We start from the raw sequence: 24266 nt of genomic DNA, 5'->3' as shown, positions 1-24266 counted from the left end.
ATATCTTAATCAAAATTCAAGATGCTCATATTCAACCATGCCATCCTTATCGCATAGGTTTCAAGTCACTTTTGTAGAAGCTTCCGGCAAAATACAAATGTTAATATGATCACATACAAATGTTAACAGTACATGAGTAAGTAGAAGAATATGATGAACATTTTTAGCACTAAAAGTTTAGACCTGTCGTCAAACAACAATCAACCATTGCTTATTGATCGGAAGCTCCTCTTCACAAACCACCCTCAATAGAAATCACTGTCCTTGTAGAGGATTGGATTGAGAACTTCCTCAGATTCTTTTGCCATTTATCATAGATCATCATTGCATGCTGATGAACACAAGTGATCAATGTGTTATTAATGTCAGTTTGATATTCCAATCAAAACAAGAAACAAATTGGGAGGTTGCAGACATTAAAAATTCACCAATCATCCTTAAAATAAGTTGGAAAAAAAAAAGGTGTATTTAAATCGCAAACTCCTCATTAAAGTAGTGGAATTGGGAAGATAACAACAAATCAACAGTGCCAAATACATGACAAACAAAGTAAATATTGCAAAACAGAAATTTATTCTGCAACAATCGAGTAGTCTGTAATCCAATATAATTGCAGAACTAAATTGAACATGTAATCTTTCAACACTTCACAAGACAGCCATCTACAAACACAGTGCATGAAATAGAATATCGTAGTTCATTATTTCATTCCAAATACAATCATCTCATTTAACCTATTGATAGGATCATCTCCTAGAAGTTTGTTTTCTTCTTTCTATTCTTTGTCTTGGGGGTAGGGCATGGGGATATTCATCGCTAGGACTTATAGGCGAAACTCAAAAAACAAGTCAAGTCATTCCTTCCTGCTTCTCGATCCTCATCTAGTCTTGTCTTTGCCTACATTCAAAACAGGGGAATGTATTTTTTTAATTAACAATTTGAATAAGAAATGGAAGGTTTTTGCATAAATGACTCGTTCTAGTAAACATATAAAATAATCAAGAGAAGGTTTATAACACCCGAGTTCAGCAAAAGGACTTAAACTCTAATCGATGTATGGTGATGGAAGGTGGGGGAAAGAGAGAATGAATCATTATTGTTTGTTAGGCTTGTTTGCATCCTAATTTGAAGATCATCTACTTGGTGTAATAAACTGTCTACTAGGGGGAAAATGATCGAGTTGTTGTGCATGCATGTTAAATATTATTCCGTTCAATTTTCAGTCCTATATTAGTTTACAGGCACCAACTCACCAGAGCAACAAGAAGGCAAGAAGAACATCAATGGGCCTATAAAGTGTGCTAGCTGCCTAATTCAAGAGTAAAAAATCTAGTTAGACAACCTAGAAGCAGATCCACTTCTCCTTTCAAAACAAAAAATCAAGAAAATTACGAAGTTGGATCAGGTATCTTGGCATAATAATCCGTATCAGTACTAAATTTAACCCAAAAAGAAAACTTTTCATGGAGTGCCGTCTGATGGTTCATAGACATGACTACTTTAATCAAAGACTACTAGCATAGATCTTTCATCCTCCAGAAACATCAGATTATGATCCCTAAACCTTAATATAGATATCACTAGTTATAAATATAGTTGACCATTATTCTCGCCCAAACTACTGCTCTCTTTCTTGATTCATGCAAATAATTATAAATCTGAGATTCATCCAACGAAGAACCAATGCAAATAGAAAATAAAATCAACTTCCGGAAAATTATCAGCTTTCTTTCTTGTCCACGGAAGAAATCATTCTGAAATCATAGATATGATCTAAATTCCAAGCTATACAAATTTATATTAACGTCCTTGCCTCTTTATCTAGCTCGTGACAGATCAAGAAACTTCAGAGTTCAATTATCAGTTACGCACCTTCGGGAAGCCAACCGCAGCTGCTGCGCGAGACAGAGAGCATTGAGGTCATCAAAGCTGAAGACGATGCAGAGTGAAATGGCATCATCGACTCCAAACAGAAGCTCATCTCAGCTGCACACCTTCAGGCAAAATACATTACCTAATTTATTGAAGCGTTTTGCCAAGCTCGTTATTTAAAAACAAGGTAAAGGAGAAAGGCTATCTTGTTGTCATTTCAAAGTTCTAGAGCTTAGTATCGCAACTAAAAAACTGAGAGAAATAAATTGGAAGATGGAACACCGTTTTCGTTGACTCCTTTTGGAGAAAAGAAACTCCAAGATCTCTAGATACAGAATCTTTGGCACTTCAAATGGACGCAAAAGCATTAAGCAACGCACCTGAAAGTTCGATGGGAGAGAGGCTTCGTAGTTGCCATGCGAAAGGGAGTACTTGATGACAACTTGGCTTGAGAACCGATCTGAGCAGCAGCACGGCGTGCCGAGCCTGAAAATGACCGGAAAACAGATCTAGCACCAATTGAAGCCATTGTTAATCTGAAGAAATGATAGATTCTGAAAGTCTGTTCTTGGTACAGACTATCAACAACAACAAGAACTCGACTCTTGCTTCTTGGCTGCAGAGGGTTAAAGCTAAAACCCTACTTTGAGTGTGAAGGGTTTCCAACTTTCTACACGGCCGGGGTAATTTCGAAATATCCTTTTAAAAGGGGCACTTTCGAAATAATTCTAAAATTGAGGCCTTCTTTTAGTAAATAATGCATAAATCAGTTTTAATTTTTGTTTCATTTCGTTTATAATTTGAAAACAAAAGGCATTTTTCACCCTAAAATTACACTTTTCCTGTTTAAACCTCAAATTTATTATATTTTTACCAATTAAATCTCTAAATTTTTAATTCATGAAATTAATTTCAAATTTAATAAGCTTATCAATTTTAATCCATCTTACTAGTTTAGGATAAAAAATGATTTTTCTAACAATTTTTTTTTTTTAAAATTTTAACCTAAGAGTTTACATTAAACATTGAATTAATAAATCAAGGTTATTCATCTATGGATAATTCAATTTTTGTAGTACAATAAAGTGCTAACGCAGCGCGGGGGAAGAAGTGCACGAGCAGAATTGGGCGACTGAACTCACCGAACGAGTTCTCCAGTTCTTAAGCTAAATCCAACCCGAAATTTACCTGCTAATTTGATTTGAAGCGGCTCTAATCTGTGCTTTACTTCTTCCTTTTCCCCTTTTGTTTCTCGCATTGGCTGATTATATTATCGCCCAAATTCCCAACACCTGATAGAGACGATTTCATTTTGAACCTTTGGTTCGTTGAGTGTCTGCTAGCTACTTCAGCTAAAGTGGTTTTTTCGAGTTTTGTTGCAGATTTTGTTCTTCTAGGGTTCATGGCTTCGTTGTTCAAGGTAAATTGCTTTTCTATTTCCATTTTAGATAACGAAGAACTTTTCCTGTGGTTAATGCCTAATATTTTATTGCATGGTTGATTCGTTTTCCGCTCCATTAGGTTTTTTGGGTGTGTCAAAGACGTCTTTGCAAGTTATATTCGGACATGTCTGAGAGTTAGTTTATATGAACTGCATGAAGGAAATTTGTTGTTTCGATTTATTTTATTTGCTGCGAGACTCATTTTAGTACCAAATGTTTGAAAGGAATAATGTCGCATGTATGTAGTTTAGGTGATAGGTGATGTTTCTATGATTCTATCTAAGACAAGCTTCCTGCTTACAACTTGATCGTTTGTAGGACCCATCAAAGCTATCTGTATACCGGGATAGAAGATTTCAGGGAACACAAGATGAATTTGAACTGGCTCTTCAGACTTCAACCACCGTTTACGTGGGAAATATGTCCTTTTATACAACAGAAGAGCAAGTTTATGAGCTTTTTTCTCGAGCTGGAGAAATTAAGAAGATAATCATGGGTTTGGATAAGAATTCAAAAACACCTTGTGGCTTTTGTTTTGCCCTGTAAGACTTCATAGTTCTTCCTAACTTGTAGAATATCTTGATGTGCATTTTATCAATATTCAACCATACAATTATGTTCTGCCATTGGAATTATTTAATAAACTTATTTAATTATGTAGTTGCTACTCAAAACTGTCTGCTGTTAATAGCCCTCTGTGCAAGAGAGACGGGGAGGGAGAGATTAGTCTCTCGAAACTACTCATGTGTGTTGCTGTCCTTGCAACTTAATTTTATAATGATTTTTCTTTGATACCCTGAGTTCTATCAGTAGTTCATTAATGCAGCCTACTGCCTTCTTCTGTTCATATATATCACTTCATATGCACCTAGATGTATATTGATCTTCATGATTGTCACCTGCTCAGTGCAAAATCATTTTGAATAACTGAAGGCAGTTGGGGATGATCGCTATTTGATCTATCTGGGTCCATTTTAACCTTGAGATTGTTTGCTCATCTCATGCCTTTGGTACTCATTCTTGCAAGAAATGTTTTACATATGTCTGCATTTAAGCCTTTCAATTTATGGGGCTATCCTTTTAAAATGGTTGCTTATTTTATCTACACTTCGTTAGATACTATTCTCGGGAGGATACCGAGGATGCTGTAAAATATATAAGTGGAACAATTCTTGATGATCGGCCCATCCGTGCGGATTTTGATTGGGGATTTCAGGATGGCAGGCAATGGGGTCGTGGTCGAAGTGGTGGACAGGTAGTGTTTCTGATCTATGTCAAATTCATGACTTGGAGTCCTACAATCACTTCCTGTTTATTTCATTTTGCTTTGTTGTTCACAGGTGCGTGATGAATATCGAACAGACTATGATCCTGATATCCTTTTTTTCTTTTAATACTGTTACTCACTATATAGATGATGGAAATCATTGTCTGATGCACTGAAAAATAGATATATTTTGCATTTTTTTGGGTACCATTTATCAACTCAATATTCATTTGTTCTCCTCTCTCTTTTTTATAGATACATATATATGGAATAGAATATACACAGTTGATTCATATAACTCAGTTTTTTTAGCAAAATCTAAACACAATTACACAAATCCAAGTTTCATAAAATTAAATTGATTACAACCTCAAAAGCGAGGATACAGCAACACGTCATTTTCTAAAAAACCATTACATGGATATGTTGGAGACAGTTTGTTTCATATAGAATATATGTGTATGTATTGATATATTTAATACCTTATAATTGATAAAAACATGTAAGTTTACCGTAGAAATAAATATACTTCACAAAAAACATATAAACTCGTGTCAATTAACAATATAGAACGATTTGGTTGGTCATGGCTAGAGGAAGAATATGTGATCCTAATGTTTTAGGAATGATCTAAAGTATGAGAATTAGAATATGTTATAGAATCCATCTTTTTCCTTTCTTTTACTTTTTTTTTTCACTTCACTTGTTAGGTTGTGCTTGGATGGACTAGGCTTTAATTTTGCTCCAAATTCATGCCCCAGTCCTGTCTGTAGTTGGAAAAAATGTATTTGACGACTTTTTTTTTAGCTTGTTGGGCACATGTTTGTGTCTAGATAAGTCCATGTCTGAGTACGACATAGACACTCTACCTAAAACAGAGTGTTCATGCCTCCTAGATTACAACTAGGAGCCAAACATTCCCAGTGGGGATCAATAACCCATTAGTGCGAATGGCTAACTTGCATTAATTTTGTGGCATCATCAAACCATACTGAAACCCTAAAGAATATATTTCATCTACTCAAAAGGAAATCAGTTAGTCTGTTGAGTGTGTAACATTGACTACCGTTGCGCTACTGAGTGCCTTCTGTGTAGTTTGTCGTTCCTCAATTGGCATGTGACAAACGTCCTTAACTTTTGTTAAATTTAATATCATAGCTCATTCATATATAAATTTTTTCTGATAATGTTCATTTTTTGGCACCCCATGTTTCACATTTCTTTGTAGTTTCCTTAATTTATTGAACGTAGAGGTGGCTATGGAAAGTTAGTTCAGAAAGAGTTGGAAGCACAGAGGCAGCTTGTGGATTACGGTACTGGTTCACTAGGCTCTATGCCGTCAGTCATACCCCAGTGTGAGTTGCTATGAGGAATCCTATGTATGGACAGTATGCATAACGTTATTGATTTGATATGCCTTGACTTTCCTGTTTTTCTTTTTTCTTTTTTTTTTCTTTTTTTTTCCTGCAGACGGTAAACATGGTGGAAGCCACGGAAATGGGCATCGTCATGGAAGAGGTATCAAATTTCTAAAGCATTTTAATTATCTGATGAATGGGAGTTTATTTGCATTCCGGGTGTTTCTTGATATTATCAGACTACATTATTGTTGTTTAAAAAACTAGATTACCACAATCGTAAGCGCTACCGAGATGATGATCGGCATGCTCATGAAAGCTCCAAGAGAACTTCAGATTATGACTCTAGAAGAAATCCTGATCATGAATCAAGACCGGTAATTTCTAAATGATGCTTCATCTTAGGACATGTTTGAAAGTGGTTTTTGTATAGTCGTTTTAACGATTGATTCTAAATTTTAAAAAGGGATTTTCATACAACCAAGAGTGATTTTGAATGAGTTAATTTTAAAATAGATGTGGTTCTAGTTATTCCAATATCAATTCCAAACATGCCCTTAGTCATCTTTGTGTGCTTAAGTTTTGACAAAAGACACCACACCGTGCTTGCATGCGGCACTTCCATCTTACAAAATGAATCTTTAGTTGTTACACGATATTAAAACAATTACTATGTACACTGCTTTTCTTTGGCTGTTTATGTTGCCATGCTTCAGTATTTAACTGTTCGTGCTGTACCAGCAGAAAAATCCAAGGTTCCGGGAGAGTGGAGATTCTGATGAAGAGGACGACGATGACCGAAAACAGCGACACTAACCCTAGTGTCATTGCCATATTATAATGTGAGGTATCATTTACAATGGTGTTGATTAGTTCAGAACAAATTGAGTGATGATAAGAGGGACAAGTTCGTTACTTATGCATGTTAAAACTAACCTAACTTTGTAGTTGGTTTAATGAAAGAATAACTATAAATTGCAGTCTGTACTCAGTATTATTAAGAATCAAGTAGGCATTTTGTCGTAACTATCTTCAGAAAGATGAAGAGTACGATTCTATTATCAACGGAAAGTACTTTTAGGATTCCCTGTGGTTATCTCTAATATTCATCTTATTATCATAGCTACATTTTTATTTTATTATTGTTCTTTTTAGTTGTAGGAGGTAGCTGAAAGGAAAATTTCAAAGCCCAATTACAAATTTGATTGCATTAAGGTGAAGTAATTTGATGTAATTGGAGAAGGTCAACTTGGAGGCCTCAATTGTTAGCCCCATATTTCCAGATTCATATCAAGCCCATGATATAGACAACATAATATCTAAATCTCCAAGGGGAATTAGTTTGAGGCGTAGAGGCATTGGAAAACACTTCAATAAATGAAAAATGGTTTGGTTGCTACCCATTTAATTAAACTGATAGCGGCAGCTGAAGGTTGTCCCCCACAGTCAAAGAGACGACCACTAGGGCTGCCCCCACTTTTACGTCGGGTCAAAGTCTTCGTAATGCAACGATATCAGGTACATATTATCTTTTTTTAAGATCAGAAATTCAAATCTTCTTTATTTTACTTTTTTAAGATTTATTTTTACGGTATCTTTTAAATTTGTTCTGAATCGAACACGCCTTATTGTGAGAGAAATGAAGCGAAAGCTGATGAAGAAAGAGATAGATGAATTGTTGATACAAAGGACAAAAACATTAGAAGGTGGAAATAAAAAGTTGATTGAGGACCCATCACTATATTTGGAAGAGATAATGGTTGAATTATGTGTTCTGTACACTGCTCTGGTCTCCAGGGAACTCAACAGTGGTAAATATAATATTAAATTCTTTAATTCTTTAATAAATTTCTTATTTTATGCCAAACAAAATAATACTTTTTTTTTTTATAACTAATTGATGTATTAGATATAATTTAAGTTTCTAATAAAATGTTAGTAAATTCATAAAATTTTTAAAAAATTGATAATTTGACCTTATAATTTAATTTTTTTTTTTTCCAAAGTTTAGGATATAATGTACACGTAAAGCGATTGCGACTATTTTTTGTTCCATATGATACGTGTCGACTATTCATGCTATCAAATTTTGTATTTTACACTACTTCCATTCCATGCACTGTCTCGCCCCATGCCCAACATCTTGTGGCTGACAAATATTGTCCCAAAAACAAATTTGCATATATATATATATATATATATATATATATATATATATATATATATATATATATATCAAATAATTTATTAATTTATTTTTAAGTAAAAATTCAAGGTGGAGTTAAGATTACGAATCTCCGTGCCTAAAATGGACATCTGGGTAATTAAAAAAAATAAAATAAATAAATAAACTCTATTTTTGCACTGACACCCCTGGGAAATAGGGAAAATAGGAAATAGGAAAGGTTTGGGGGGTGAGAGTGCAAAAATAAAAAGAATGAAGATGAAGATATGATGGGAGTGGGGCCCATGGGGGAGCAATCTGAGTTTAGTGTGAGAGTTGCTAAAAGCTACAAAACAATGACAAGTGGTGTGTGTCTCTTTCTTTGCTCTCTCTGCCATTTTCAATGCCTTTAATGAATGTCCATTTATTTTTTTTATTTTTCTCATTTTAATTTAATGCCTTTTATATTTGCACTTTATACAAACTTCAATAATAACATTATCATTATTCTATGATTGCTAAGTTTAGTATTTATATTCTTCTCCATCTTCATTAATTATTTTACTACATTAACAACTACACATTCAAATCCTTAATCTTCACAAATTTGTTCTTTTAAGCCTTAAAAAAACGCTTCCTTTCATCTATGTAATGGTGACTTCCCATCAGTCTCGAGCCCTACTGCTAAGTCCTAATAATGTTCAAAGGTGTCTAGGATTATTGAGGCAAATAGTCTCACATCAGTGAATTAAGAAAAAAAATCATGAATTTATAAGTAAAGAATGTTAGACGAACATGACTCTCCACAATGGTATGATATTGTCCACTTTGAGCATAAGCTCTCATGTATGATATTGTCCACTTTGAGCATAAGCTCTCATGGCTTTGCTTTGGGCTTCCCGAAAAGGCCTCATACCAATGGAGAGTGTTAAACCCATGACCATCCCTAAATTAACCGATGTGGGACTTTCATCATCCAACACCTCCCCTCGAACAAAGCACGCCTCCCCTTAATCGAGGCTCGACTCCTTTGGAGTTCTTTGTTCGACATTTGAGGATTTGCCAATCTATTGGCACGGCTAAGTTTAGGGTATGGCTCTGATACCATGATAGGTTGAATATGACTCTCCACAATGGTATGATATTGTCCACTTTAAGTATAAGCTCTCATGGCTTTGCTTTGGGCTTCCCCAAAAGGCCTCATACCAATGGAGAGTGTATTCTTAGATTATAAACCCATGACCATTCCCTAAATTAACCGATGTGGGACTTTCATCATCCAACAAAGAACACTATTTCTAATGACATGACAGTTTATGCTCAAAATAAACAATATCATATTATTGTATGTCTGATAACATTTTATTGGTTTTTAGTGTTATAATTATTACGACAAAGTGTTACTCTTGGTGGGTTAATACAAGAAGCTCCAAAGGAGATATGGATTAGAACCAATAACCCTCTTACAAAAACAACAAGAGAAGTAGTAACAGCAGTGGCGGTAGCAGCATTTTAGTTCATCGATGGATCGAAAAGTGCAGCACGAGAGAAATGTCGTCAAATTAAGGCTGGCGGGGATGATGGTCAAGCACAGGTGGGCGGTATTTTAGGAATGCCTTGTCGTTGGAGCTCGACTTTGACACTGTCCAACGATGGAGGCTTTAGGCCGAGAGGAAGTGGCAGCCATGGCTTGGTTAAAGCGTCCCCAAGAGCTGAGTCTATGCTCTCTTTGGACTGCACAATTTTAATTTAAATGAAATCAAAATTATTGGGTATAGAATTGTTAGTATTTGCATGCAAAACGGGATAGGGATAGAGATCTTACTGGATAAGAGTCCAGAGGAAGGTGGGTGGGAGAACGGCCGACGGTGGTCGTGGGCTCTACTTTGTACATCGGATGTGGCGGTGTAATTACCGAGAACGCTGCCCCACCAAATCTCTGCTCCCAAAATATAATCATTATGTTTTTTTCTACTGCCATTTCTCTAAAAGACATTCTCTAATTGTCTAAGCCTACACTCGTAGATATATTATTTCTCATGATTTTTAAAACGGGTGAAGAGGTTTTCACACCCTTATTGTAAGAGCTCAGGCCCACGATATTGTCTTTTCTAAAACACGTCTTCTAGGGAAAAGTTTTCTACATGTTTATTATAACATGTTTTGTTCTTCTCTCCAACCGACGTGAGATCTTAAGAGAGGTTTCCACACCCATATTGTAATAGTCCAAGCCCTTTGGGCTTTTCTTTCGAGCTTCCCCTTAAGGTTTTTAAAATCGGTCTGTTAGTGAAAAGTTTCCACACCCTTAGAGATGTTTAGTTTTCTCTCCAACTGATGTGAGATCTCACAGTTCTAAAGAATAGTTTGTTCTACTCCCTAATCGATGTGGGATCTCACATCTTCACCGACATAGGTACTAACTCTTCAATACAATTTGTATGTGGGCGTATGAAAATTCAAACCTTTTAACCTATTAGGTTGATGATATAATCGAAAATTAAACCAACGAAAATTTATGAAGCTATGATATTCGTATTCGATTTATGATGGAAATGGAATCAAAGTTGTAAATGGAAAGAGACAGGTAGAAAAGCTCCAAGAACAAGAGTCAGGAAGACATAGATAAATTACCGTGGTCGGAATTGGCTGTGGGAAGCATGGCGTTCTTGGGGTTAAGGCGTTTGGAACCTACACACAACACCAAACAAAACAAAAAAAAAAAAGAGTTTGTACAACTCGTGAGTGAGAGAAATTTAAGAACAAGAACAACAAAAAAACATAGAAAAAACGAGGTATTTTCCCTCCTTATACCCGTTGGTGGTGGTGGTGCCAGTCAGGGGGCGGAGGAGGAGCGGCGGCGTGTGGCCATGAAGATGGCGGGGTGGTCGGTGGAGGTGGCGGAGATGGTGAATGTGGGAGATGCTTTGGCCATACGTGCATTAGAGATTGATCCACCGTGGGATGACCCCACACATGTAAAGGCCTAAAATGAGGATGCATGGGCGTCATGGGCGGAAATCCCATGGTGGGTGCACTCCAAGGGCTGAGCTCTCTCTTCCCGGCGTTACCGCCCGAGGCCGAGCTATATATCTGCCGCCTTTGGCTCCAACTCGCCGCCTCCGCTTCACGTGCCAGCAAATGTTTCCGATGCGACCTATACTTCTATAAAAAAAAAATTACAAATACTTTTAGTATCTTTGCAAGGTTTCACAAATAAGACTAAAGATTACAACTCAGAGCTAGTAAGAAAAAAAGATGAATAGATTCATGTCACTAACTTGAAGATGGCTAGCAACGTTATGGCGAGTGAGACACTCAATTCCCATAAGCTCCAATATTCGAGAAGGCACCGCCTTATCAACTCCCAGCTGCTCCACCGCTTGCACAAACCGCCGGTGAAGCTCCGGCGTCCAATCCACCTGCACTTCCACAACCAAAAACAACGCACAAATCCATCAAAGTTTGCATCTTTCTTGCATTTTCTTTGACTTTAGCCAAAACCCATTAAAACCCAATTGAAAAAAACAACAAAAAAAAACAATCCCATAACTTAGAATATTACTTACCTTAACTTTCCTCTTCCCTTGAGAGTTTTTGGATTGAGAAGAAGACTTCCGGTTCTTAATCTTGTCACCATGTTTCACCAAAGCGTTGACTTCAATAATATTTCTTGGCGTGGCCGATTCATCTCTTTTACTCACAATCTCTTGATCCACTTGAGCACAAGATCTCGAATCCAAATCCTTCTCGAATTTTTCTAAACTCACCGATGCATTGACCTCCGATTCCTCACTGCCACTAACGGAGAATTCAGCAAGGATTTCAGGGTCCATCTCCAAATCAGGCAACACATCTCCATCGTTGATTCCCACAAAGAAATCATCAAAATTGATGCTGTCGAGCAAATTAGTATCATCATCAAAGCCGGGAAAATCATCACCACCAATCGAAAAGCTCTCCACTTCTCCTTGTTCTTCATCTTTGTTGCCACTCCTAACCGGTGACACCGCAAGCATTACAAAAACTTGCCCTAAAGTCCCAACCTTTGCACAAAATTCACAAAACCCCAAATTGGGTATTGCTTTAATCGATGCAAAGAGTAATAAAAATCGTTTCTTTTTCTTATAATTCGTGAGAATTACAAGAATCAAAGAAAAGGGTATTTTTAGAAGAAGAAGAAGACGAAGAACACGGCTTGGGTGTTGGCCACAACTTGAGGTTTTTTAGATCTCCAGCAGCGTCAGAGATTTTGTTTGAACCTCTTTGTTGTGGTTCGAGGCTGCTACAACAATTTCATTTTTGAAATTTATTTTGGGGTTGCAAGGCTCGCTTGTGGATGACCTTTTTTTGAAATTTTAATTTCTTGGAGGAAGTGCTTGCTCGTGAACTAAATAATTGTATAGCCAAAAAGCTTTGAATTAAGGAGAGGGAAGAGAGAGAAAGTATGTCAGAGAGGATTGGAACGGGAAGTTGATTGGTATAGAATCATATAATGTTTATATCTGTTGTACAGTAAAACAAGAAAGCGATGGCATCATGTGCCCAAACCCATATCAACAAATTAATGTTCATCTTCATCATCTTCAACAATACTAACATAAACCCTAAACACATACTTCAAAAAAAAAAAGGAATCTTGAAATGGTTGAAACTTTTGAATGCAACTATACAAATGGAAAGTAAATATGGGTAAAGCTTTTGGCAATGGAGCAGTTGATGTCACAGTCTGCTGCTGCCCATTTTCTTTCCCCTCTAAAGGAAGCTTTTGCATTGTTATCAACCATTACACTTTTGAATCAAATCTAAGAATTTGATGTTCAATCAATCATATATGAATAATTGAGATTTATATGAATGTTGAAATTTGGCAATCTCAGTTGAAACTACTGATGAACTTTAGTGATTCTAGATATGATGCATGAATCCCGATTGAAAAACTCATGAATTTCAGTTAACTCCGACAATAATTCTAGCTAGGATGCATGAATCCTGATTGAAATTTTTGAATCTTAGTCGAAATTCATGAATTTTGATGAACTCAGACCGTGATTCTAGCTCAGATGCACAATGAATTTCATGATTTCCAAAAAAGCATGGTTGTTTTAAAAATCAACCCGTTTTTTTTTTCTTTCTTGAATAAGCTATCTATCTATTTATTTATTTAGTTTTTATAATTAATTGAATCGAGTACAATTGCAATAACTTCAAAAGGTGGGACAAAAATTCAGGCAGTAAAAATAAAAAGTTGATAAATATTTATTTTTATTGTATTTAATGAGTGAGGACATCGTATTCTCATCAATGCGTCTAAAAAAGGCCTATTTTTCAAAACCCTAAACATTTATGAGCTGTTTTTTTTTTTACACTAACTGAGTAAAGAAACATAACAACCTTATTTTATGCTAAAATAACATAGATTTTTGAGTCACAAGAATAATACCCAATGGGTACTATGTTTGATGAATGGAATTAATGAATTTGCAGAGATAAGGGTATCTTAAAATTCCTTATTTGAGTGGACAATTTTCAGATTACTCTTATCTATAATGTTTTATAAATTAAATGATTGAAATGACATGGTCAACTTATTCTTAATGGGACTTCAATTTGTTGTACTATAAAATATCTTACATGTCATGATGTAACGACCATGTTCAAATTAAGAATCTAGATTCGACACTTGATAGCTCCAACATTCTCCTCTATTCTCTACGACGTGCTCATGTTACTTACGTTTCAAATTTCTTAAGAGTGAAGATTATCTTCATAGACCAAAACAAGTCTTTCCAGCATGTTTTATCATCACTCACATGTATTCTAAGAAAATACTCCAAAGGTCGTTCAACATAAAATTGTTTCAAATAAAATACATTTAACCATGAAGCTCATATGATTAAGCCACTGAAAAGAAATGTGCACATTGATAGGTAGCAACTTTCATTTTGTTTGTGTCTTTTCTAGTCATTCTATTATCATGATCGTTCTCATTCGGATATTGTCTCGATTCATTTATGTACCTCTCATTTACTTGGATGTCACACATGAATATCTCTATAACGGCTCAAGCTCACTACTAGCAGATATTGTTTTCTTTGAGTTTTCACTCAAGGCTTTTTAAAACGTGTGTGTTGGAGAAAAATTTTCACACCCTTATAAATGGTGTTTCATTCTCCGCCCCAACTAATGTGATAATCTCTTTGGATGATCGGGTCGTTCGAAAAATGGGTCCTCAAACCCCGCAATAATTATTGTTGTTGGTGATTATGTATGTTGTAAAGATAGGTTTGGCTTTCATTATGAGTTGTGCCTTTCTCATTTTTTGGGGTCCCCTCAAGGATGCAACCACTTTAAATCAATCCAAGATTTCACCTTCATCATCATCCATTTATCTCAATAATTTCATTCCTTTCCTCTTGCCTCACCTTTTCCAATTCAATTTTCGAACTTTCTAAGTAAGATCGGATAGCTCTAACTCTTACATAATCAATCGACCGTGCATGAGTAATGATGTTGTAAGTTGTGTAACGTATGCCTTCTAATTTTGCATACCAACTACGACCGAGCTGTTATTAACTCGGGGGGAGGGGGTCATGGATGGATATGGGCAAATATAAAAGAAATGATATTTTGAAGAATAAGGCCAATTAAAGCATTGCATGTAAATGAATGTGTGGAGAAGAGGTTTTTGTCTATCATAGAAACAACTTTTTGAAGGGTTTTTGTGGTGGGAAGTTATTTGTTTCAATTTACACAAACTTCCAACAAATATATATACATAAAGATTTAAAATTTTGACAACAATTAATAGATTTAATTAAAAGATTAAGAGTGTAATTATAGTCAACCATATATATAAGTTTTGTTTTATTAATAATTTCTACGAGCTTCTAATTAGACGTTAGAATCGGAGTACGTGTGAAAGTATCATATTCGCGGTGTTCGACACTATCCTTGAAAGATTCATTTCAAAAGAAGTCGTCCGAGACACTCGCCCACATGTATGTGTTATAGGGTAGCTCGCTTTGAGCACATGATCAATAGATAGTGAAAAGTTGACACCATGCCTCCTCCTATAGTGCAATGTGAGGTCTTTCTAATCTTTCTAGAGAACATGTGATTTTGCGAGCGGTCATACGAACTCGTAGAGCGTTCGTTTGGTGTTCTGACGCTAATTTTGGCGAGCTTTCGTTTTTTATAGAGACAGACTTAACTCCAAAGCTACATGTCAAAACCTCGACATTTGAGGTTATGGTCTAATGCCATACCAAATCCTCTTCGACACTCGTATCTCCTTGTTCTTTCCAACCTTGCTTATGTCTTAACTTGACTTTAATGCACACTCTTCTTGGTGTGTCGGATGATTCACGTATCATAACACTTATCTGTCTCAATTTTCACATGGTCGGATGGGAGCTAGTTGAGGGTTGCCACCTAGTTGGTCTCCATTGGGACAATGAGCTGGACTGCACTGTTTCAAAATTGGGAATGCAGCAAGCATGGCTTTAGGCTCACTGCACCAGAAAAACTAGTTTGGGCCAAACGCCCAATGAAGCCCACGTCGAAGCCCATCCATCGAACCACAATGGGCACTTCGCCCTTTCCAAAGCCCATTGTCTTGACATAGAATGCCACACCAGCTATTTCCAAAGCCCATTTGTTCATCGATCATATGTGTTTTAATTAATTAAATGTAAAATTTGTTTCACAAATAATTACTTGACGTTCATAGATTTCATATCATTGTTAAATGGCATCGACTTTGTTAATCCAAAATTTGCAACAAAGGGAGAGGAATAAGTAAGAAACAAAAGAAAAAGCATACACTGTTCTTGCGACAGCGACAAGTGTTCGTAATTTCTCGAACTTTCCCCTGCTTTCTCAAACCATCATAGACTGAAGACTTTCACAAATATACACCGCCATTGCATCGTTATCCTCATTGCCTCTACTCCTAATTTGTTCTTGCAAAATCAACCAAAAAGCTCTCGGGGAGCAGATGGGTGTTGATTACTATCGAATTTTGCAGGTCGATAAAAATGCTACGGACGATGATTTGAAGAAGGCCTATAGAAAACTTGCCATGAAATGGCATCCCGATAAGAACCCTAACAACAAGAGAGAAGCTGAGGCCAAATTTAAGCAAATTTCTGAAGCTTATGAGGTATTCATAAATAACCCTCTTTTTGTTTTCCCTTATGTATGAGAATGATCGAGGAATGATTTCAATCAAAAATTTCATAGGGTTTCTTTTCATTTCTCTTTTCCATTCTGTTTAGTTGCTATTGTTCAAGGAAATGATCTTCGTGCCTCTGTTTTGCTCTGTTTTTCTCTGTTTTCCTCTGTTTTTTCTAGGTTCTGAGTGACCCCCAGAAAAGGGCAATCTATGATCAGTACGGTGAAGATGGCCTAAAGGGTCAGGTGCCACCTCCGGACGCTGGAGGTCCAGGCGGAGCCACCTTCTTCTCCACCGGAGATGGACCAACAACGTTTCGGTTCAATCCCCGAAACGCAAACGATATTTTCTCTGAATTCTTCGGATTTTCAAGCCCATTTGGCGGCATGGGTGGAAGAGGACAAAGATTCTCATCAAGTTTATTCGGTGATGATGTTTTCGCATCCTTCGGCAGTAGCGACTTCGACGGCGGAGGCGGTGGCGGTGGCATAAGCGGTTCCATGTCCCGACACGCTTCTCGTAAAGCGCCCCCAATCGAAAGACAACTACCATGTAGCCTCGAGGAGTTATACAAAGGAACAACTAAGAAGATGAAAATTTCTAGGCAAGTTATCGACGTTCGTGGGTAAGCAAAGCATAAAAAGGGAACCCCATGATTTTATTTTTGATTTAAACTCTTCAAAAACCAACCATTTCTTCACTGAATCAGGAAAGGAACGAAAACAGAGGAGATCTTGACGATCAACATAAAGCCCGGATGGAAAAAGGGAACAAAGATCACATTCCCAGAGAAGGGAAACGAGGAGCCTGACATTATACCATCAGATCTTGTTTTTTTGATTGATGAGAAGCCTCACAGCGTGTTCACTCGCGATGGGAACGATTTAATTGCCACTCAAAAGATATCTCTGGCGGAAGCGTTGACAGGGTACACTGTCCATCTTACAACGTTGGACGGCCGACATCTGAGTTTCCCGATCACTAATGTAATCACTCCAAATTACGAGGAAGTGATACCCTCAGAAGGAATGCCCCTTCAAAAAGACCCCACCAAGAAAGGGAATTTGAGAATCAATTTCGATATCAAATTTCCCACCAGACTCACCGCCGAGCAGAAGGCTGGCATTAGGAAGCTCTTGGGCTAGGCTTGAGCTAATGAGGGGTTTTTCGTGAAAATTGGATCTTTTTTATTTTAGTAGTGTTGGTTTCTTATTAGTACTCGGGTGTTATTATTACACGGGTGAGTGAGTGAGAGGGTGAGAAATACACTTTTAAACATTTTCGTTATAGTAATTATGATGAGGATGTAGAGGAATTTGTTCTCTCCAAATACGTAAATTTCTGTTTGTTTGTTTAATTTTTTTTTGCTTGTGGGTGTAGGAATGGGATTGATATTGATTCTGCTTTGGTTGTAACAATTGGGTTTTGGTTGTGCTACATCAATTGGGTATTATATCATTTTTTTTTTGTGTGGAATTAGGATACAACAAATGGTATCAGAGTATTGAAGATTGTGGTACCACGGTTAGTACAACAAATGTGTGTCGAGTATTGAATCAAATAAGAACAATCATGAGTGTAGAATACTGATTGAAAGGGCATTTGGGTTGCTATTCACGGGAGAGGGGAAAGCCAACGCCATGTCGTTTGGTGGGGAAAACAATAAACAACAAGCTGCAGAAGACACCAACGGCGACAGGCAACACAACCAAGAGCTCCCTTGTTTCATCGGACGGTGTTGGATACAAACAGTTGACAACATTTTGATCGAACAGAGCAACAGCTATGAACACCAAGAGAGAAGCGATGGCATGAAAGAAATCGATGAAGCGAAGCCTGTATTGAGCAGCCTCTTCTTTGGGAAGGGTGATTGAGCCATCAATAACCCACAAGCCATGAAATGTGGCGACCCCATATCGGACTTTGCCACGTTTGTCCCTGAAACTGTCGGTGAAGATGAGGAAAAAACAGGACAAGGCGCAGAGCAAGACGAGGGCGAGGGTGGCGGTTTGGCTGACACTGGTGAGGCAGTGGCCTTGGTGCGTGAAAATTGGGGACAAAATTTGGAAGCCGAGGACGGTGCCTGTGGGGAGGAGGTTGGCTAAGTGGGCTGTGCCTTTGAAGGTCTTTCTAATGGCTTTTTGGGTTGGTGTTTTTGTTGGCTTTGAAGCCATTGTTGGGGAGTTTTCCATTAATGGCTGCTGGATCTCTCGCAGCAGCTCCTCCGCGGCCAGTACCTGCTGAATTCGGCTGCCCATTTCCCCTTCCATTTTCACGATTACTCTATTTTTTTGTGCTTGTTCTTCTTCTTCTTGTTCTTGTTCTTGGCCTTGTTGGTAAGATATTTATGAACAATTTGATTGTGGAAAATATGAACCGAAAAGCTGTAAGGATTTCAAATTAAGATGAATTTTGTTGTTTTTGTTTAATGGGAAGGAATTACAGAAACAGTTCAGAACAACCAAAGTTGAATTAATAGCTCTAATCACCGTTGTTTTGATCACTAATCCATCCAATGGTTAGGGATCTGTTTCAACTTCTTCCATTTTTGTTATTTTTGGTCCAAATTTTAATAAAAATACCTATAAATTTTGTATTTTTAATATATAAAATAATCCTAACTAATTGCTAATCGCTAATTACCAATCACTTTATTGAGATGGATTTCTTGTAAGGTAAGTGACCATACCTTTATTTTTTTTTACAGACCATATGTCGTCCATCTTCGCAACATTATTCTTAACGTTTTCTCCAAAACTTTAAATGTTGGTAAAAGTTGAGACGGAAGACAATCATTTTAGGTAGAGATGTTCATGGGGAGGGAACGAAGACGTGGAAGTCTTCCCTATCCCGTTCTTGCCACCTATAAATAAGATAACTTTCACACTATTTAGGTGTGGTGGATTAATCAAACATTCACAAGAAGCATATATATTTTGGAAATGGGATAGAGAAGCATCCATAAAGAAAAAACATAGTTGAGAAACACGAAAGAACAGCATATTAGGGTTTAAAATAATGTGTAAAAAGCAGTAGAGTAGCTGAGGAAGCAAGTTCAGAGTTTGTTGGTTCCTTCCAAATACTGTCGTGTTGGTTGTTGTTGGTTCTTTTGGGTATGCGATGGTGGTGGAGAGTTGGTTGGGAGGCCAAGGAGTGTAGAATCACCCCAAGCACTTCCCAAATACTCTCTTCATTCTTCTTCTTTCTCTATTTCCATAAAAACTCATCCTTTATCAACACTCCACACTGACATCCCACCTCAAAAACAACCCTTTATCTCTCTCTCTCTCTCTCTCTCTCTCTCTCTTAGATTAGGTAGCCTCCTCTCCACTCAATGCTTTCTTCGACTAATTGTCTGACATCCCACGTCGGTTATCGATTATAGAGGAGAACAAAACATTGTTTATAAGAGTGTGAAAACCTCTCTCTAGAAGACATACGTGTTTTAAAAGGAAAATCCAAAGATAACAATATCTACTAGTGGTGGGTTGAAAACATGTAACGAATGAAATAACCCACCTTTCCTCCGTTCCAAAAAGAAACAAAAAAAGGGTCACCCCAGAAGTGCATTTATTCTCATCAAAGTCTCTTCTTTTGCACATAAACTCCTCACACCACCAAACTTGAGATCAAAGAAACCCTTTTTCTTTATCCTTTATTAAATTCATTTTTCTTACTTAACCCCCCATTTCTGTGCCTTCAAGCTGAGAGCAGAGCTGAGGACGTCAAGGGGGATCAAATGGCACAGTTCGTCGACAAAATTAATGATACCGGTCGGGAAACTAGTGTGAATTCGAGCTCTTCTTGTCCTTCTTGCGGCCACCAAATCAAAAGCCGACTCAAGGTTTTGTTTTTGTTCTTGTTCTTGTTATTGTTAGATTGTTTAATGGGGAATGATACGGTGATGATGATTTGAATAGGGTGGGATTGGTTCATTACCGGGTCTGCCTGCGGGGGTGAAATTTGACCCCACGGATCAAGAGCTTCTTCAACATTTAGAGGGAAAAGTTGTTGGGGGTGATGCTCACAATCTTCATCCTTTGATCGATGAGTTCATACCCACAATTCAATGGGAGCAAGGGATTTGCTATACGCATCCCCACAAACTGCCTGGTCAATTTCAATTCCTTCTCATCTTCATATTTATTTTAATTTGTATTTCTTAAAAATCAAATCATTCAAAATTATTAATAAAAATTATGATAACAACAAAAGTAATGGCAACAAAGTGGATTTCTTAATATTTTAAGGTTTAGACGACAAAAAAAAAAATTATCAACTCAAAAATGGTGTTAAAATTTAAGCTCTTAAAGCTTGAGTACTAAAGTTTCAATTCCTATATATATATATATATACATACTAAAGAAATAATGTGAGGAGGTGGTTTCAATATTGTCTCTTTTTAAAAAACATTTTAAAAGGTTCAACTTCACCCAAATAAAATTAAAAAAATAAAATAAAATTGAAAATATGAAAGGTAAATCGGATATTTATTATTTAAAATATGAAAAGATTGAATTTTTTTTTTAGTGTATGAGTCTGTTGAAATTGGTTGAAATTGTTGATGAATGATTGAGATTAATTTTTGTTTTCACAGTGTTTTGCATGAAAACTAGCCCTTGAGCTAAGTTGGGTGGCATGTTGATGAATTGCAGGAGTAAGAAAAGATGGTCTAGTCCGGCACTTCTTCCACCGGCCATCGAAGGCGTACACAACAGGAACAAGAAAAAGAAGAAAAGTTGAGGCAGAGGAGGCGGAGGGGGAGGGGGAGACGCGGTGGCACAAGACGGGGAAGACGAGGGCGGTTCAGGTGGAGGGGAGAGTGAAGGGTTACAAGAAGATATTGGTGCTGTACACCAATTATGGGAAGCAAAAGAAGGCGGAGAAGACGAACTGGATAATGCACCAATACCATTTGGGGAGGTGCGAGGAGGAGAAAGATGGGGAGATTGTGGTGTCTAAGGTTTTTTACCAAACACAGCCACGCCAATGTGGGAACTCACTGCAAAGGGAATCCATTTCTCTCAATAACCCTAACCCTAACCCTAACCCTAACCCACTTGTTGATTTCTATAACCCTTCTTTCATATCTTTTGAGTCTTGTGATCAAAATAGATCGCCTACCAATTCCCACCCCCTGATTCCCCAATTTGGATTCCATGCTGGTTCCTCTCTTATTTCATGAATATATATATATATATATGGGTATATATGGTTAACTACTGTATGAATAAATTTGGACCATCTCTCCATCTCTCCCTCCCTCTCAGACCCAAAGAAGGTGGACACAAGATAATGTGTAAGGAGGCGATGTGTCAACAAGGATGTTGGGTCGAAAGGGGTGGAACCGAAAGGAGTGAATTGGGGGTCCACATTGATCAGAGAAGTGAATGAATGTCAGCCAAACATCCTTTATAAAAGTATGAAAACCTCTACTTACAAACACGTTTTAATACTTTGAAGGAAGAAACGAAAAAAAAAGTGAAAAAATAGACGATGGGAATGAATTACATGAAAGGGAAGTTTTGAAGCAAAAGTTGGCTCTAAAATCAATACAGAAGAAAATGAAAAGAGTTGGGGTTTGGGGCAATCTTTTTAGATGTCAAACTATGGTATCATTACGGGATGACCCCTTCTTCACCCCTTCCTTTATTGAACGCCAAAGCTATCTTAAAATTTCCAATCCCGAAAGCATTCAAGTTTGGTCTAAATGATGTCTTGAAAAATGTTAAAGCCTCCCATGGATTTGACATACCAATTTCAAACCTTCATCTCTTTTTTCATACCACTTTTACTTTTTTCTTTTTTCTTTTACCAAAAGATATAGACTTCTTTTCTCCGTTCTTGAAATCTTAACCCAACTTTTATTCAAATTTCGCTACTATAACCTTGTAAACATCTTTAAAACAATGATAATGAATTCATATTTATGTTTGATTCAACCTTCTTTTCAATACGTTGTAAAAATAGTTTTTCTATCATACATCGATCGAATGAAAGAACAATACAATAATACTGATGTTGCAACTTTTTCAATAGTTTTTAGCTCGTTGGATCCATGTTTGACATAACGACGAAGACAAAGGTATAAAAAGAATGCAATAATGGAGTCCAAAAGGGGACCCTCCATCCCTTTTATCAGACACAAGATCCCACCATTTTACAAGGGACAAGCTTTTGTGATACTCAAGTGAATATGCATATTTCCCTCCTCATTTCTTTAAAAATCATATAAACAGCTTTTAGCTCCCTTCAAAAACAACACTCACTCACCCTATATCATCTCAATATTTATGGTCGAGGAGAAAAATCCCACCTCGACTAATTAAGGGGTTGATCATAGGTTTATGAGTAAGAAATAAATCTCCATTGATATGAGATCTTTTAGGGAAGTTCAAAGTAAAGCCACGAGAACTCATGTTCAAAGTGAACAATATCATACTATTACGTAGAGTCGTTATTGCTAACTAGAAAACAAATTACACATTATATTATAAAAAGACATGAAATTTGGCATCTAAATCCATCCCTTGATTGTCGATGAGGAATGGCAAATAGTTTGGGCACTAACTCCAAGAAAATCCCTTGTCAGCCCTGCTGCTCCTGTTGCTCCACACTCTACTTCACTCTGAGTACGACGCCGTTTTGCAGTGTACAGTTCATTCTCATTCTCAATAACACCAATTGGGTTTGTAGTACCAGCATTACAAAACTCACTCCCATTATTAAACAAAGACCCCTCTTGTAGTATCACCGAGTGGCCGGAGCTTGAAATTGGCCCAATTTCAGCAGCTTTTTGCAACAAAGCTGTGGCTGACATAGTCCCCATATGGGTTTGATTCACTTCCTGTAATTGGTGACTATAATAATCACCCAGTGGTGGGTTTTGGCAAACAGGGTCACAGTACATCACCCAATGTTGCGCCATGGCATTGCTTACTCTTGCAGCTTCTTCAGCCAATGCATCACAGAACGCCCTATGAGTGATGAAGCTATCTCTCCTATTACACCAAATTAGCATCCAAATTCATTAAAGTTGGTAACTTTATGAAGAATTCACCAAATTAAAGTTGAAATCTTTGAGGAATTCAAAAAATTACACACCTTGAAAACAGAGTGCCACAGTCACATTTGTATTCTCTAGTGCCACAAGTTTTGGAATGTGCTTTCCAATCCGATTGCACCGCGTAACTCTTTGAGCATTTCTCGCAGTTCCACTTCTTCTCTCCATGCTTCCTACAAAAGTGCTTCTTTATCCCCGTGAGGTCTCCTAGCGCTCTCGATGGATGGTGATGCACGCAGCTTGTCTCAGGGCAGACATACACTCTCTTCTTTGCCTCTTTGTTGCTTCGTTGCTTCAGCTTCCATGGAAGGTTATGTCCTCGCCTATGCAGCTGTAGATTTTGGTCTCTTTGAAACCCTTTTCCACATATTTCACAAACGAACCTCTTTGTTGCCATCAGTGTCTTGGGCGACAAGGCTATGACCTCTGCTTCCGGATCTGTTGTGTCACAAGAAATTTAAGAGTTTTACACTAAAAGATTATAACTTTTAACATTTTTTTTTACAACCTGGAGTTCCGGGGAGGCTTCTTTTCTTCTTGCCAAGAGAAGGGTTGGATCCATCGGCCGCCATTTTTGAAATCATTGTAAAGCTTGGTTGGACTATGATCTTGATCTTTCTCTCTCTAGATTGAGGAGGAATATAAGAGAGAGAGAGAGAGGAAATGTGGATGAAATGATTATCCCATAATTTGATTGTCTCTTATTTTTCTTATTTTGTCAAATCCAATTCCACCCACCAACTACATATACATACATATATATATATATATATATACATACATATATATATATATATATATATATGTTTTCTTCCAAGTTTTTAAGGCATAGTCAGTCATGAATCATAGTCACATGCATGATTGGGTTCAATCTTGTTGAATATGATCTTTTTAACTTTCCATTGCTACAAAAGTAATGGATGTGTA

General features: G+C 37.1%; 7 protein-coding genes across 14 annotated transcripts; 3 read left to right on the top strand and 4 right to left on the bottom strand.

Annotated features, from left to right (window-relative positions):
* Nucleotides 1–5: 5 nt before the first annotated feature.
* Nucleotides 6–2557, bottom strand: LOC111484153 (protein NUCLEAR FUSION DEFECTIVE 6, chloroplastic/mitochondrial-like). 4 transcript variants are annotated; one of them, XM_023130642.1, is made up of 4 exons: nucleotides 2253–2557; nucleotides 1873–1994; nucleotides 1254–1309; nucleotides 29–331 (listed from the first exon to the last, which is right to left on the bottom strand). In XM_023130642.1, the coding sequence occupies exons 1-3, from the start codon at nucleotides 2399–2401 to the stop codon at nucleotides 1302–1304; spliced, it is 279 nt and encodes a 92-aa protein (XP_022986410.1). In that variant the 5' UTR covers nucleotides 2402–2557; the 3' UTR covers nucleotides 29–331; nucleotides 1254–1301. The 4 variants fall into 4 exon arrangements, with proteins under 4 accessions (XP_022986408.1, XP_022986410.1, XP_022986409.1 ...); XM_023130641.1 differs by lacking the exon at nucleotides 29–331 and adding an exon at nucleotides 535–897; XM_023130640.1 differs by lacking the exon at nucleotides 1254–1309 and having other exon boundaries at nucleotides 6–331.
* Nucleotides 2558–2956: 399 nt separating this feature from the next.
* On the top strand, nucleotides 2957–7342 carry LOC111484127 (nuclear cap-binding protein subunit 2-like). Of its 5 annotated transcripts, none has more exons than XM_023130601.1 (9): nucleotides 2957–3292; nucleotides 3633–3856; nucleotides 4431–4569; nucleotides 4655–4688; nucleotides 5829–5936; nucleotides 6052–6099; nucleotides 6207–6316; nucleotides 6684–6786; nucleotides 7095–7342. In XM_023130601.1, the coding sequence occupies exons 1-8, from the start codon at nucleotides 3275–3277 to the stop codon at nucleotides 6753–6755; spliced, it is 753 nt and encodes a 250-aa protein (XP_022986369.1). In that variant the 5' UTR covers nucleotides 2957–3274; the 3' UTR covers nucleotides 6756–6786; nucleotides 7095–7342. The 5 variants fall into 5 exon arrangements, with proteins under 5 accessions (XP_022986369.1, XP_022986367.1, XP_022986366.1 ...); XM_023130599.1 differs by having other exon boundaries at nucleotides 6681–6786; nucleotides 7101–7342; XM_023130598.1 differs by having other exon boundaries at nucleotides 6681–6786.
* A 2111-nt stretch (nucleotides 7343–9453) lies between these two features.
* LOC111484095 (transcription activator GLK1-like) lies at nucleotides 9454–12541 on the bottom strand. Its single transcript, XM_023130544.1, has 6 exons — nucleotides 11670–12541; nucleotides 11382–11522; nucleotides 10915–11265; nucleotides 10735–10791; nucleotides 9929–10042; nucleotides 9454–9837 (listed from the first exon to the last, which is right to left on the bottom strand). The coding sequence occupies exons 1-6, from the start codon at nucleotides 12117–12119 to the stop codon at nucleotides 9688–9690; spliced, it is 1263 nt and encodes a 420-aa protein (XP_022986312.1). The 5' UTR covers nucleotides 12120–12541; the 3' UTR covers nucleotides 9454–9687.
* Nucleotides 12542–15936: 3395 nt separating this feature from the next.
* On the top strand, nucleotides 15937–17633 carry LOC111484104 (dnaJ homolog subfamily B member 13-like). The gene is made up of 3 exons (XM_023130562.1): nucleotides 15937–16264; nucleotides 16456–16901; nucleotides 16986–17633. The coding sequence occupies exons 1-3, from the start codon at nucleotides 16100–16102 to the stop codon at nucleotides 17419–17421; spliced, it is 1047 nt and encodes a 348-aa protein (XP_022986330.1). The 5' UTR covers nucleotides 15937–16099; the 3' UTR covers nucleotides 17422–17633.
* A 117-nt stretch (nucleotides 17634–17750) lies between these two features.
* LOC111484132 (protein DMP7) lies at nucleotides 17751–18788 on the bottom strand. Its single transcript, XM_023130607.1, has one exon. It carries the CDS (start codon nucleotides 18544–18546, stop codon nucleotides 17887–17889), a length of 660 nt encoding a protein of 219 aa, XP_022986375.1. The 5' UTR covers nucleotides 18547–18788; the 3' UTR covers nucleotides 17751–17886.
* Nucleotides 18789–19900: 1112 nt separating this feature from the next.
* LOC111484125 (NAC domain-containing protein 73-like) lies at nucleotides 19901–22143 on the top strand. The gene is made up of 3 exons (XM_023130595.1): nucleotides 19901–20120; nucleotides 20197–20389; nucleotides 20932–22143. The coding sequence occupies exons 1-3, from the start codon at nucleotides 20016–20018 to the stop codon at nucleotides 21459–21461; spliced, it is 828 nt and encodes a 275-aa protein (XP_022986363.1). The 5' UTR covers nucleotides 19901–20015; the 3' UTR covers nucleotides 21462–22143.
* Nucleotides 22144–22672: 529 nt separating this feature from the next.
* On the bottom strand, nucleotides 22673–24057 carry LOC111484111 (zinc finger protein NUTCRACKER-like). The gene is made up of 3 exons (XM_023130569.1): nucleotides 23848–24057; nucleotides 23381–23777; nucleotides 22673–23277 (listed from the first exon to the last, which is right to left on the bottom strand). The coding sequence occupies exons 1-3, from the start codon at nucleotides 23921–23923 to the stop codon at nucleotides 22794–22796; spliced, it is 957 nt and encodes a 318-aa protein (XP_022986337.1). The 5' UTR covers nucleotides 23924–24057; the 3' UTR covers nucleotides 22673–22793.
* Between the last annotated feature and the right edge of the window lie 209 nt (nucleotides 24058–24266).

This window comes from Cucurbita maxima, unplaced genomic scaffold (assembly GCF_002738345.1).
Source record: "Cucurbita maxima cultivar Rimu unplaced genomic scaffold, Cmax_1.0 Cma_Scf00009, whole genome shotgun sequence".
Lineage (NCBI taxonomy): Eukaryota > Viridiplantae > Streptophyta > Magnoliopsida > Cucurbitales > Cucurbitaceae > Cucurbita > Cucurbita maxima.
Note: the sequence above shows the minus strand (reverse complement) of the source record. Positions and strands in the feature narration are given on the sequence as shown.

Coding starts and splice junctions, on each gene's coding strand:
- LOC111484132 (XM_023130607.1), bottom strand. CDS start 18,546: ATGGAAGGGGAAATGGGCAGCCGAATTCAGCAGGTACTGGCCGCGGAG.
- LOC111484111 (XM_023130569.1), bottom strand. CDS start 23,923: ATGATTTCAAAAATGGCGGCCGATGGATCCAACCCTTCTCTTGGCAAG. Junction 23,778..23,847: donor AAGCCTCCCCGGAACTCCAG/GTTGTAAAAAAA, acceptor GTGACACAACAG/ATCCGGAAGCAGAGGTCATA. Junction 23,278..23,380: donor TGTGGCACTCTGTTTTCAAG/GTGTGTAATTTT, acceptor TTGGTGTAATAG/GAGAGATAGCTTCATCACTC.
- LOC111484153 (XM_023130640.1), bottom strand. CDS start 2,401: ATGGCTTCAATTGGTGCTAGATCTGTTTTCCGGTCATTTTCAGGCTCG. Junction 1,995..2,252: donor CTCTCCCATCGAACTTTCAG/GTGCGTTGCTTA, acceptor TTTTGCCTGAAG/GTGTGCAGCTGAGATGAGCT. Junction 332..1,872: donor CTGCGGTTGGCTTCCCGAAG/GTGCGTAACTGA, acceptor TGTGTTCATCAG/CATGCAATGATGATCTATGA.
- LOC111484104 (XM_023130562.1), top strand. CDS start 16,100: ATGGGTGTTGATTACTATCGAATTTTGCAGGTCGATAAAAATGCTACG. Junction 16,265..16,455: donor AAATTTCTGAAGCTTATGAG/GTATTCATAAAT, acceptor TGTTTTTTCTAG/GTTCTGAGTGACCCCCAGAA. Junction 16,902..16,985: donor CAAGTTATCGACGTTCGTGG/GTAAGCAAAGCA, acceptor TCACTGAATCAG/GAAAGGAACGAAAACAGAGG.
- LOC111484127 (XM_023130599.1), top strand. Junction 3,857..4,430: donor TGTGGCTTTTGTTTTGCCCT/GTAAGACTTCAT, acceptor ACACTTCGTTAG/ATACTATTCTCGGGAGGATA. Junction 4,570..4,654: donor GTGGTCGAAGTGGTGGACAG/GTAGTGTTTCTG, acceptor TGTTGTTCACAG/GTGCGTGATGAATATCGAAC.
- LOC111484095 (XM_023130544.1), bottom strand. CDS start 12,119: ATGCTTGCGGTGTCACCGGTTAGGAGTGGCAACAAAGATGAAGAACAA. Junction 10,792..10,914: donor GGCACCACCACCACCAACGG/GTATAAGGAGGG, acceptor TGTTGTGTGTAG/GTTCCAAACGCCTTAACCCC. Junction 9,838..9,928: donor TTCCTCTGGACTCTTATCCA/GTAAGATCTCTA, acceptor AAAATTGTGCAG/TCCAAAGAGAGCATAGACTC.
- LOC111484125 (XM_023130595.1), top strand. CDS start 20,016: ATGGCACAGTTCGTCGACAAAATTAATGATACCGGTCGGGAAACTAGT. Junction 20,121..20,196: donor AAATCAAAAGCCGACTCAAG/GTTTTGTTTTTG, acceptor TGATTTGAATAG/GGTGGGATTGGTTCATTACC. Junction 20,390..20,931: donor GCATCCCCACAAACTGCCTG/GTCAATTTCAAT, acceptor GATGAATTGCAG/GAGTAAGAAAAGATGGTCTA.